The sequence below is a fragment of the Oryx dammah genome, unplaced genomic scaffold (assembly GCF_014754425.2).
Source record: "Oryx dammah isolate SB20612 unplaced genomic scaffold, SCBI_Odam_1.1 HiC_scaffold_4, whole genome shotgun sequence".
In the NCBI taxonomy this organism is placed as follows: Eukaryota; Metazoa; Chordata; class Mammalia; order Artiodactyla; family Bovidae; genus Oryx; species Oryx dammah.
This window is the reverse complement of record NW_024070188.1, coordinates 74,078,233-74,092,085: the sequence shown is the minus strand read 5'-3', so window position 1 is coordinate 74,092,085 and position 13,853 is coordinate 74,078,233. Positions and strand designations below refer to the sequence as shown.

The window sequence follows — 13,853 nt, the reverse complement described above, 5'->3', positions numbered from 1 at the left end:
CCACCCTTATGACAGACAGAAAAAGCAAGAACTATAATTCTACAGCCTCCAGAATGAAAACCACAATCACAGAAACTAATCAAAATTATCACATGGATCACAGCCTGTGTAACTCAAGGAAGCTATGAGCCATGCTGTGCAGGGCCACCCAAGATGGATGGATGGAGAGTTCTGACAAAACATGGTCCACTGGAAAAGGGAATGACAAACCATTTCAGTATTCTTGCCTCAAGAATCCCATAAGCAGTATGAAAAGACAGTAAAGAAATGTATGGAAAACACATATTCAACTGCAAACAGGAGAGAGTTGCTGCCATCAAAGGACTTCCAATTATGTGGATGCCTCCATTCTCCTCCTATAATGGACGGGGTTCCTTTACTTTCTCTTTTTCTCTTATCTAATTTAAATGGATGATGGCGTCTTATTCCTCTTTCCCCATCTATGCAAATGTCTGTTGGAATGAATGAATAAATGAGTATTCTTGCCCTCTACAAGTCTTTCCACAGTTTGCCCCAAGGATTCTTTCAAAAAGGAAAACCCCTTGTGATCATTTTATCTTCAACCATAAAGTGATGCTTTAGAGACTAAATCACACTCTGGTTTCCTTTTTTCTCAGCTTTTACTCAGTGGAACAGATTTCCAAAATGCCAGTGCTGACTAAGAAAAACCTGGTGAGAATTTATTGGCCTGAACTTTTAAGCAGAGGCAGGAATCCTGGCTTTCATTCCTTGTTCCATCAAGACATGTGTGAGCCTGTCGCTCTGAATGTTATCTGCTGCTGGAAAAGCCCTCACCTCTTCCCAGTACAGCAAGCATCTCCACTCCCAAAGAAGTGAACAATTACTGTGCAAACAAAGTAATATTCTTGTCCATAATAAAAAATTAAAATTACAGAGAAGAATGGCAGTAATGTGTGATTACTCCCTTTGAAGATTTTTATGACCCGGGCATCAATGCCTTATTCCATCATGATACTCTTTTAATTTACAGTCTCAGAAAACTGTGTGCTGGGTTGCTCAGTCATGTCCAACTCTTTGTGGCCCCATGGACTATAGCCTGCCAGGTTCCTCTGCTCAGGGAATTTCCCAGGCAAAAAAAAAAAACAAAAAACAAAAACAAAACAAAACACACAACTACATGGATATAATTCCTAACCATGAAAAAGAATCAAAACTTCATCAATGATAGAAGTATTTTTTTGTTTTGTTTTGATTTTTTTTTTTTTTGCCATGCTGCATGCTGTATGTGGGATCTGAGTTCCCTCACTAGGGATTGAACCTGAGTCCCCTGCAGTGGAAGAGAGGAGTCTTAATCTCTGGACCACTAGGGAAGTCCCAAGAAAAGCAGGTTTTTAATACAGGCAGATCATACTACATTAATACACTTAATTTGGGTTATGTACTTCTGAAATGCATGGCACCAGAAGATGCTGCCAACTGGTCTACAGGGCCAGTCTGTGCATCACTTACTTGACAGCCAGGTCCTGGACCCCTGAGTGCAGACAGGATGAAGAGGCCACCCAGGCTGCAGGAACCACAAGATTCCACCCTGACGAAACTGGCAGCAAGGCCAGGGGACAGGATTACAAAAAGGTGCTGAGACACGGGTGGGCACAAGCCGGCAAAGGCCTGTCGGCCAGCTTGCCAGGGACAGCACCTGTCACACAGGCTTCCTGGAGGAGAACAGGTAAGAGGTAGACAGGTGAGGAGGAGGAAGAAGAGAGAGGTGATGCTGGCAGAGGGAGAAAGCAAGGGGTTTGGGGTTCCTGTCTCACCTGCACTGGGATCTCGGTTGATAACTGAAGAAGCAGGGGTGGGGTGGGGACAAGAGATGGGACCAGAGAGGGGACCCCTGAGCTTTGTCATAGCCCCAAAGGCTTTGGGGGTGACTAGATCGGGTCGGGATTTTGGAAACACTCCAGCCACGTGGATGGGGCTCCGAAGCTCCTGTCGGGAGGGAGAGCTGGAAGTGAGGGATCAGAAGAGAAGACCCCATCCCAGGAACTGGAGACAGGGCTTCGCTCCAGCCTCGCCACTTGAGACGATATTACCTCTGAATGAGACCTGTGGCTCAAGATCTCTGTACTGCAGTCTCTCGACCTCCCTTCCCGACTTACTGCAAGGACTGAACTCCAGCTCAGCAAGGATCGGGTGTGCAGTAAGAACTTGAGACAAGCAGCTGATGGGAGCGACAGCAGCATGGAGGCCGTGTGATTTTGGGAGTCACCGTGACCTTGGACAGGGACAAGGAGCAACTTCTCTGACCTCAGTTTCTTCCTCTATAATGCGAAGCAATGAAGATAATACCTCCCACCCCATACAGTTACTGCCAGGATCAGCTGTTGGAGATAAAATGTATACATCACCTGGATCTTGACCGCGAGCTATTTGAGTAGCAGAAGTAGTAATACCAGCAGCACTAGTAGAGGGATTGTAGTAGTACTAGTACTCGTAGTAGCAGGAATTTGAGGGCCAAGAGACCAAAGTGTCTCGTGCTATAATACAGGTGAGATGTTGTAAGGTGCTGGACTAAAGGGGTGGCAGTGAGAAGCCACGCAGTCAGACTCCAGGGCTTGAAGGCGCAGCCATCAGCAAGGTCTCCTGACTGCTGGGTGTGACCCGCAGGGAGAGGTCAGAGAAGGGAGCCAGCGTGATTTGGGCTGGGACACCTGCAGACAGCGTGCCCACCACCCACCGAGGCAACTGAGGAAGAGGGTGGGTTTGCAGAGGATGACAAGAAACTCAGCTTCAGAGCAGCTGAAGGTGAGGCTCCCACCCGGCATCTGAATATGTCTGGTACTCCGAAAACAGATCAGGGCTAAAAATGGAGATTGAAGAGTTGTCAGTATGTGAACAGTGACTGAAGCCACAGGAATATTCATATCACCCAGAAGAGGATGTAGCAGTGGGAAGAAATTAGAGAGAATAGAGTAGGGACCCAAAGACAGGCCCAGTGTGACATCACTGCAGAGGAAGAAAATGCAGAGAGGAGGCTGGAAGAGTCACTAGTGATAAGGATGAGACGCAGGAGAGATCTGCTTAGAGCAAAGGGGTTCCCAAGGAAATGCAGAAGGGCACCGAAGGCCTCGGAAGGTCAATGAAATAGAGACCCAAACAAACCCACTGGATTGAGCAACAAGGAGATCCTCAGGGAAACCGTGGCAGAAGCCAACATCAGATGATGATGGATAAACAGTGGTGTCATGGAGGAGAAAGATTTGGAAAAATAGTAAGGGAAGGAGAAGATAGGGCCACAATCAAAGGAAGTACAGGATTGAAAAAGGAAAACATTTTTGTGGTAGGGGGTTGTTGGTAACAAAAAGAAACACTGCAACTTATGTGTGTGCTGGGGTGAAAAGGGGAGGCTGAAAAAGCAGCCCAGATAGGAGAGTAATTAAGAGCCTGCTTGGGAGGGCAGTTGGCCTGGCTTGAACACGGGAGGCTGCGAGGGGCAGTTCAGGTAACAAGAAAGGTACCTTGCAAAGCCAGGTGAAGGTGTGAAATAGCCAAGTACAGGAAACAAGAGACAGGATAGCAGACCGCAAGACGCAGTTATGCACATGGTGTGCAGACCACATGGAAAATGAAACAGACTTCACTGCGCCTTCCATCTAGAAAGAGGACAGCTGTGAGGTAAGCAAGGGCACCCTAGGAAGCCAGGTTGTTTCAATGGTGGGAGAAAGACAGAAGATCCTGGAAGCAAACAGTTGCCAGGGATGAGAAGGGCAGGTGGGTTAGTGTGGCGAGGGGCACAGTAGAAGCAAAGGAAAAGAGTGAACAGGACACTGGAGGAAGAAGTTCAATTGTCAAAAGAATTCTCTCAATCTAAGCTTAAAAATCAATTAGCTGCAGCTACTGTCTTTAAGTTCCTATTTCAAGCAAATAAGTCAATGAAGGTAGGCGTATATCCAAAAATGTTGAAATCAAACAGTAAAGATGCTAGAGCTTGATATGGATGACTGTTTAACAAAATCCTAGATTAGTATTTTTCCATAGCCAGAAGTATGATAAAGGAGCATCGCTAAAAATAATCCAGGACTAAAACAACAATGACTTTTCAAAAGTTTTCTGAAGGTTGATTCTTTTTCATTCATTCACGCTATTGCTTCATGTTTGAGCCCTACTAGGGACACAGACGAAGAAAATTAAAATCAACCCTGCCTTCAAACTGTTGATGCCCAAGACCCTAATGCTGAGAAAGACTGAAGACAAAGGGAGACCAGGGCAGCAGAGGATGAGATGGCTAGGTAGCATCACTGACTTAACAGACATGAATTTGACCAAACTCAGAGAGCTAGTGGAGGACAGAGGATCCTGGCATGCTGCAGTCCATGGGGTCACAAAGAGTCAAACACAACTTAGTGACTGAACAATAGCAACTTCTCTCCACATAAATGAAAACTCACAAGGACTTCCAGAATAAGGAAGGTGCTAGGAAAAAAAGGGGGTGGGGGGAATGATCTTTGCTCATGTTCAAGTTCAAAGACACACCAACACCTCTGACCCCATATCCGTCTCCAAACTCTACCACCAACTAGGTATGAAGACTTCATTTTCTTCCCCACTTCTGGCCTCCTGTATCATAGAGAATGACCAACAGTAGTGGCTGGTTATGGTTCCAACTGGGGCTTCCCAGGAGGCTCAGTGGTAAAGAATCCATCTTCCAATGGAGGAGACACAGCCAGAAGATCCCCTGGAAGAGGAAATGGCAACCCATCCCAGTATTCTTGCCTGGAAAATCCCATGGACAGAGGAGCCTGGCAAGCTACAGTCCATGGGGTCACAGAGAGTCAGACACAACTGACTGACCGAGCACGCACGCATGCGTGGTTCACACTACACCGACTAAGTTCCAGCTCCGTGGTCTGACCCATGCAGAACTCATAACGACCCCGCCAAGGGGCCAGGATGATTCCCTTAAACACAGGGGAAAGTGGGGCTCAGAAGTTAATAAGGAAGTTGCCCCATCTCAGCACTACTCAATGCAGGGGCCAGTGTAGCTTTCAGGGTCCCTCACTTCAAAGCATTTACTTTTTTACCTGCTGCCTCCACGTCAGATTTCCCTAACCATTGCTCCAAAGGGAACTTATTAAGCACAGTTTCCTTTTCAGCCTTTGGCAATTTCGAATTCTTTTACTCACAGAATTTTAAACATGTTTAATTTATTCCATAATATTTTACAGATTGAGTTTATGGTGTTGTCTTTAAGCAGTTCTTTTTTTTTTTTTTTTTTTTTAAGTTGGAGTATAGTTGTGTTACAGTGCTGTGTTAGTTTCTGCTGCACAGCAAAGTGAAACCAGTTGCATGGATACATATAGCCCCTGTCCTTGGATTTCCTTCCCATTTAGGTGATCAGAGCACTGAGTGGAGTTCCCCGTGCTGTACAGTAGGTTCTCATTAGTTGTCTATTTTATACGTTAGGGGGTTCCCTGGTGGCTCAGACAGTGAAGAATCTGCCTGCAACACGGGAGACCCAGGTTTGACCCCTGGGTCAGGAAGATCCCCTGGAGAAGGGAATGGCAACCCACTTCATAGTAGGGTATATTTGTCAATCCCAATCTCCCAATTCATCCCATCCCCCCTTCCTCCTTGGTATCCATTTTAAGCAGTTTTGTTGGAAAGCCGATTCATTCTCAAATAGCTACCTAAATGGGGATTCACCACATTATCCGCAAATCATCTTCTAGACAGAAGTTTCTACCTTCCAGCAAAGCAGGCTAATTTGATGTTGTAGAGTGGGAGTTGAGAACAAAGTAAGGACCTGAACTGAAAAGAAGCAGCCTGATCCAAGAACAAACCCACAGACACCTGTGTCCCTCTACATGCAACATCAGTCAACCCAAAAGTTGCCACAGCTGCATCCAGGAGCAGGTAACCTACAGGGGTTCACAGAGAGTGCCAGGCACTGTCCCATCTCAGGAAGCAGTGGTTAGGGTACATCTGGCTTTCTGGACACAGCCCTGCTCTGCTGTGTTCCAGCTGAGGGGCCTCAGGCAACTTCTAGACTTCTCTGAGCCTCAGTTTCCACATCTACGGGACTATCAGAGGTTGTTACTAGGATTACATGGCCATACCTGATACAGAAAGTACTTAATATATTTTAGCTTTGTCTCTTAAATATGTTTAAGTGTTTCTCTTTCTGGAGCAGTACATTTTTAATGGCAGGTCACAACCCCCAAATGTGTGATGAAATCAATTTAGAGAGTCACAGCCAGCAATTCTGGTAAATTAAATAGAACAGAATATTGTATTTAAATATTAATAAAGTCATATTTTATATCAGGGGCTTCCCAGACAGTGCTAGTGGTAAAGAACCTGCCTGCCAATGCAGGAGACTTAACAGATGTGGGTTCGATTCCTAGGTCAGGTAGATCCCCTGGAAGAGGGCATGGCAACCCAGTCTAGTACTCTTGCTTGGAGAATCCCATGGACAGAGGAGCCTGGTAGGCTATAGACTATGGGGCTGCAAAGAGTCAGACACGACTGAAGCAACTTGGCATGTATGCATATATTTTAGATTAACTTGGTAATTTTTCTTTTGCATCCATGGTAACATTAACTGGTCTTTGTGAATCTCTGCATCCATCCATGTGTCAGTGTAGGTATCAGGAAGCAAGGGAATTTCTTTCTAGGGCCACAGTCAAAATATTTTGAGAACCACTGATTTACAGAATGAAGATGGTAGGAAGTAAGGGAAGATGAAAAAGTGTAATGTGCCAGAAACCACTTTTTAAAACACAGACATCATGTTGAGGTTTGACAGAAAACAACAAAATTCTGTAAAGCCATTATCCTTCAATTAAAAAAATAAATAAAATTTTTAAAAATGCAGACTGATGCTGGAAAAGGAAAGTCCTTCTGAATGGACAGTCAGGATCACCAGGGGATGCCCTCTGTGTACAAGTCTGTTTATGCCTAGACTGCTGTGGGGGTTTCAGTAATCTGAGATTAACAACGGGCTTTTATTTCCAAAGCAAATCAAATTGCAAAACTGGAAGTACCAATGTTATTTTGATGCTGGGCAAGATGAGAAAAATTGACATGACTTATCCAGTAAGTCCTCTTGCAATACTTGTCAAAGTAGAATTATGCCAGATATCAAGTGCTCTTTAAAACCATCAGGGTTTGGGAGAGATATGAAAATGTCTTAAAACAGAAATCCTTACATGCTGATGCAGAGTTAACCTTGCAGTTTCAGGATAATCAAATTCCTAGGTGAAAATGTAACTACCTGTACAAGTAGATGAAATGGAAAATAACTATAAACATAACCATTTTAGAATCTATAAAGACATTTATGTTTATATCCAAAAGGCTGTGCTGTTTAATGATAGTATGCTTAGACTGTGTAAGAGGGGTCACAGCCCTGGGCCATTCCTGCCACAGGCATTTTCCTGCAGAGTACCAGGTAGACTTCCTCATTCAGGACCGGTAAGCCTCCATCTGGTTTTAGGCTACACTTCAAGTCCCCAGCATCCCCTGATCAAATACGCAGACACTTCCAAGGCATGAACCAGCTCTTTCCAGCTCTGGCCTCCTTGGTTGGAGCCAGAGGCATGGTTAGGGGGTGGCGGAGGGTGTGGACAGACTGGACGTGCAAGTGGACACAATGCCCTTCACCAGGTAGGATGGTATCACAGCTGAACAGCCAAAGGAAGCAGGCCCTAGGCCAGGGAACAGTTCTTTTGATCAGTTCTGAGCTTTGGGAGATCTGGGAATTCACGGTTCAAATCTCCCTTTCTGGGTCATTATGAAGATCAGTTGTCAAGGTAGGAGGATAAAACACATTTTAAAGAGACACTTTTAAATATTCAGACACACGCTGTGAGGCCTCCACCTGTTTTCTTACACAGGACGCTGCAGAGTTAGAAGCAGGTTTGGTGGTTGGAACATGGACTCAGAGTGCATGCCTTCCACCCAGGGCCATCCACCAGCTACGGAGCTTGGGAAAGCCTTTTAATTCTGCTGTGTCTGAGAGGATAACAGCACCCTGTTCATGTGGGTTGTTGTAAAGACTAATGAATTAGTGCACACAAAGGGCCTAGAACAACACCTGGGACCTAACCCAAGTACTTACTCCATAAATTCTCTTTGTGTTATTCTCTATTAGATAAAACCATAGCTGGGAAGTTATTCTGTGTATTTCTTTATCCCCACTCCTTTCTAATTTAAAATATCACACTTTATGGCACTCTAAAAGACCACTATTTCCTATTCTGAAAAGGACAGATCATCTAACTGCTGACCTGCCTGATGCAAGTTTTTCTGAAATTACATCTAGAAGGCACCCAACCTGGTAGACAGCTCAAGCCTCTGGCCGAGCTGAAGTCTGGCAAGTTGGCTTTCCATGTCAATTTCACACATACACCATTTGGACATTTACTAACCTTCATATTCAGGAGATTCAGAGCTACAAACCAGCTAGGTCCTTCTCAATTTACACACCAGAGGCTGAAATACTTGAAACTATCAGTGAGGAGAGGCTATCAGACCGGAGAGCTGAAGCTAAAAATAGAGCCCTACTAGTGGAGAAAGAGATGGAAGAAGACAGCCCTTTATATGGCTACTTATTAGTCCACAGGCTTTTTATTATTCAGTGAAGGTGTGGCATCAGCATAGTATTTATAAATTGCCAACATGACTTATAGCTCTTCACCCTAACAGGACAGAACAAGCAACTTGAATAGAAATACCTGCCACATTTTAATAACAAGCCGGCAGCATATAGCATCTTGTGTCATTTTACCACGAAACCTCTCAGATCTTTAGCTGTTTGCTATATGTGGAGGTCTGAAATGTGAGAAGCACAGGGAAAAGATTCAAGGTCATCTTTACCCTTTAAAATAGGTACCTAATCTACATGTTTAATACAATGAGCATTCAATCTTCCTTTTTTTTTTTAACAGTTAGAAGAATTTTGAAAATACATGATTTACCAACCTTGCTAAGCGGCTGGAACTCTTTCCCAAGCTACATGTAATTGGTCTGCCATAAAAGGAGCATTACTAAAGCATAGTTAATTTCAACAGTAGTTTCTCTATTAACCCAAATCTTCTCTAAACCCAAAATGGAGCATAAAGACTACTATGAAATAAATGAAAACTAATTGGATTCTACAGAAGCAAGACTGAGTCTTCCATCCACCCCCACAGTAATCCCATCGAAATCAAATATATTGTTTCTTTAAAGAGTTTTGCCAACTTCCTGTTTAAAAAACACCATAAACACTTTCAATTTGGGCCAGTTTTTATTTACGCAATTAAAATGCTTTTATAAGAGCTGGGCTGGAGGAACAATATATTTTTACAAGCCCATTAGTCATATAGTCAAGCTTCATTATATCATAATCATTCATCAGGAGTCCGTAATGAGAATGCTGTTTCCTTGCTCGATGAGAATATTAAGGAAAATAGGTATTCACAATAGGCCATAAAATGTGTGAAATCCAAACCAGAGGAAAAGCCAGTAGGTTCATCTGGCTTTCATTTTTGCTTAAGAGAGTTAACAGCCAGATGAACGCAAACCCAGCTTTAACTCAGAAGCCATATCCTTAATTATTAACCCTCTTCATCCTTCCACCCTTTCCAAACTCCACTCCCTTAAGAGAAGTAGAATACTTCATTTACAACCATTGCCATTAAAAAGACTCTCCTGGGAGAACATTTTAGCTTCGGTCCTTTTTCGGTAAGCACAGTTTTGTTACAGTTTGTTCTTAATATTTCTCCAAAAAACACTTCAACCATTTCTCCTTATGCGGCAGGCTTGCGTACAGGCTTAGCCCCTGAATTGTGGGAAGTAAATATCGCGGCGGAGTGGGAGCTGGGGAATTCCCAGCACACCTGCAGGCTCCCTTCCTCCACCCCGCACCCTTCCAGGTTGCCCAAGGCTCTCATTCTGCTCCCATCAACGGGAGTAACTGAAACTGGGCAGGAAGAAAGAAACCTGCTTCAACAAAGCTCAACGCTTGCAGCTTTGGTAAGGCAAGGACAAATCGTGGAGACACGCGTCGTGGCTGGCTGGAACAGGGAACGCGTTCAGCTTAAGGTTTTGTGATATTATTTCAAGAACGCAGAGGGCCCCTGGGATCCCCAGACCCTCTCCTCTCGGTGAAGCGGCTTTCAGTCTCTTCCCTGCTCCCTCTCCACAAAACTCGGGGTTGCCAGGATCCTAGCAGGGAGTCCTGTTCTTGCGCGCAGCTGGGTGAGCCCCTCCGAGCCCCACTTTGGGAAGCTGCAGCTGAAGCCGAGGAGAGCCCGGGGTTGGGAGCGCTGAGCAAGACCCGACCTCCCCACGATCATCACGGGGCCCCCAGCTCTCTGGGCACCCGGCAGCTGAACCTAAGCAGGGTGAGCCCTGGCACCCTGGGGAGAGAACGCGCCGCGTCTCGCTCCCAGCCCTCGGTTCCCAGGAACCAGGGCGGCGCGCAGCCGGGAGCAGGAGCCGTGGAGAATTCCTGTGTTAGCACAACCGGGTGAGCGAGTCTGCCCCCCGCCCCGCGACCCTCCCGACCCCGCGCCCAGGTACCTCGCAGCCATACAGCTGTCCCAGCTGCTCCACGATCCACTCCTCCAGCACGAGCCGTTTCCGAAGCTCCTTGCGATCGTATTTTACCGTCACTTTTCCCTGCTGGTGGCGCCGCTGCTGCTGCTGCTGCTGCTGCTGAATGTGCCCGGCGGGAGCCGCGGTGGCCACGGGCGCCGAGTCCTCCCGGGAGGAGCCCGAGCCGCTGCTAGAGCCCGGGCTGCCGCCGGCACCGCCCCGGGGACTCTGGAAGAAAACCCGCGCACCGCTGCCCGCGGCCCCGCCGGCGGCCTCGCTGCTGCCCGTCGCCACCGACATGTCCCCGCGCGCGTAGGAGCCGAAGTGCGGCCCGGAGGAGGGCAGGCGGAGCGCCGGGCGCCGCTACCACCTCGGGCCGGGCAGTGGCATACGAGGGCTTCGCCGGCACCTGCTCCTCGCCGCCGCCAGCTCCAGGGAGGTCTGGAGAAGCGAGGGCGGGGGAGAGCGGGGAGGAGGCAGGGGCGGGGACGCAGCCTTAAAGACGCCGCCGACGACCCTCACGGTCCAACCGGGGAGGCGGATCCGTCGCCCCGCAGGCAGCAGCCAGGGGCGTGGGAGCTGCGCGCGGCGGAGCGAATGTGGGCGCGCAGACGACGCGGGCGCCGGGGTGTGGACACCCGGAGGACTGGTGAGGGTCTGCCGCCAGGGATGGTCCTCTGCGCGGATGACCGTGCTCTGTCCCCCGGGACACAAGGATTGCTCTTCTCCCGCCGTCCCGAAGCTCAGGAAACCCACCGCCGCCAGCGGCCTTGGCCAGCGCTACCGGGGGACTGGCGATCGCCAGGGGAGGGGGGGGGTTGGGGGGGGGGGGCAGGCGACGCGGAAAGGGACGGAGCCGCAGGTTACTGGCAAAGGTTTTTCCACTCCCTCCCGCCTCCTGGGAGGGCGGGGACGTGTCTCCTCCCCTCCTGGCCCCACCCCACCGCTCCAAACACCCATCCCTATTCATGCAGCTTTCTCCCCCGGTTTGTGAGAAAATTGACTATGCGACGTTTGTGCCATGAGGTAATCCCGAGCTTGAAAACTACTCTCCAGACCAGTTTTTCTCCTCTTACACCGTGTCTTGTTTCTTCATAGGCAGAGCATGAAGGTATCTTTACATCTAAAGGGCAGAAGACTCGCTGTCTCTTGGGCAAGAGACTGGGGACGCAAATCTTTGTGAGTCCCTGCTGGTTCCCGGTCTTCCATTTCTCGTATTGTAGTATTCCCTGCACGGCCGCCTTTCCTCTCTCAATACCATTGCCAGACAACTTCCTTTTAGCTAGGAAAATAACAGCAGAGACTACTTTTAAAACTTTATACAACCAGTTCAGTTCAGTCGCTCAGTCGTGTCCGACTCTTTGCGACCCCATGGACTGCAGCACGCCAGGCCTCCCTGTCCATCACCAGCTCCCGGAGTCCACCCAAACCCATGTCTATTGAGTCGGTGATACCATCCAACCGTCTCATCCTCTGTCGTCCCCTTCTCCTCCTGCTCTCAATCTTTCCCATCATTGGTGTCTTTCCAAAAGAGTCAGCTCTTTGCATCAGGTGGCCAAAGTACTGGAGTTTCAGCTTCAACATCAGTCCTTCCAATGAATACCCAGGACTGATTTCCTTTAGGATGGACTGGTTGGATCTCCTTGCAGTCCAAGGGACTCTCAAGAGTCTCCTCCAACACCGCAGTTCAAAAGCATCAATTCTTCAACGCTCAGTTTTCTTCACAGTCCAACTCTCACATCCATCCATGACCACTGGAAAAACCATAGCCTTGACTAGATGGACCTTTGTTAATAAAGTAATGTCTCTGCTTTTTAACATGCTGTCTAGGTTGGTGAGGAAGGAAAGTTATGACCAACTTATACAGCCAGGAAAAGTTATAAATGAATGAGTTTCTTATAAGGTTTAGGGCAAGGAGATGGAGCAGAACTTATAAGCAGAAAACTGAGTGTTTATGTGTATAAAATTATTGGGAGACATATATTTATGTGGTATTGCTATATAACAATACATTTCTGTTCAGACCATTGAAAGAAATCATAAAGATACTCAAACACAAGTAAGTTGCTTGTACGAAATTCTTTTAAATGCTACTGGGCACTTCTCAAGGTGGCTCAGTGGCAGAGAACCTGGCTGCCAATGCAGGAGACTAAGGAAACTTGGGTTCAATCCCTGGGCTGGGGAGATCCCCTGGAGGAGGAAATGGCAACTCACTCCAGTATTCTTGCCTGAAAAATCTCATGGACAGAGGAGCCTGGTGGACTACAGTCCACTGGGCCACAAAGAGTCGGACAGCACAGCAGCAAAGGTTACTAGCAGCTACCCGAGTTTCTCAGAGATAAAGAATCAAGTCAATTTCCTCTGAACACTTTGTTCAATGGAGAGGATTCTAGCTGGGCCCTTAGACTCACAGCTATAAAGACAGAAAGACACTGGATATAAAAGTGGCCAGAGGTTTGTTCTGACTCTTCTGGCTTTGCATCTGGTTCCCTGGTTTCCTCTACCCAGGTTTGTGTCTGCTTTATTCTTTCATTTGGGGTTTTCCAGCTGGAACATGACTGTGAAGGGATTTTCCTAAAGCATTCCATGCCCGATGTTCAACATTGGGACATGTCTGGCCTTGCAGAATGAAAGGAAAGATCTAGTGGGGATTGTGTGGGGGAAAAAAAGTGGCTGGTATAGGTCTTGATGCATGCATGCTCAGTCGCTTCAGTTCTGCCCAATTCTGCGACCCCATGGACTGTGGTCCGCCAGGCTCCTCTGTCCATGGCATTATCTGGTCCAGAATATTAGAGCAGGTCGCTATTTCCTCTTCCAGGGATCTTTCCAACCCAAGGATTGAAACTGCATCTCCTGCTTCTCCTGCATTGCCAGGGGGATTCTTTACCACTGTGCCACCTGGGAAGTCCCTAGGTCTTAGACCCTTCTCACAATTAGAAGGGGTTGAAGCTAAAATCCCTGCCCCCTGGAAGAGGCCAGCTGTCCTTAAGTTGGTAGGTTTCCTACCCAGCTACTCATGGAGAAGGGAGACAAAACTATCCTGACTTGCTCCTGAGAGACTGATGTGAATTCTCCCCCTGACCTTCACCCCCACCTGCCTTAGGGGGTAGATCATTTTAAACCCTGTGCTCATAACCAAGAGGGCAAGCACATCAACAAAAAGGAGCTTTGTCAGCCAGGCTGAGGAGGCAGAGGAGGGTAGGCAGTGATCAACAAGACTCTCCCCCCAACCCAGAGAGAGACTAAGCTTGTCTCCCTCTGGACATCTGGCACTTATTCAAGTTAGCTAGCACCAGCTTTAACCAACTGGACTA

The 13,853-nt window shown here is 47.4% G+C and overlaps 1 protein-coding gene across 1 annotated transcript in view; it reads right to left on the bottom strand.

Moving 5' to 3' along the window:
- Positions 1-11,316, bottom strand: part of PPP1R14C (protein phosphatase 1 regulatory inhibitor subunit 14C) — an 87,067-nt gene extending 75,751 nt beyond the window's left edge. The window contains exon 1 of the mRNA XM_040238679.1: positions 10,525-11,316. Within this exon, the coding sequence (XP_040094613.1) occupies positions 10,525-10,839 (315 nt within the window). The 5' untranslated portion in view covers positions 10,840-11,316. The remainder of the gene's footprint in view (positions 1-10,524) is intronic.
- Positions 11,317-13,853: the final 2,537 nt, after the last annotated feature.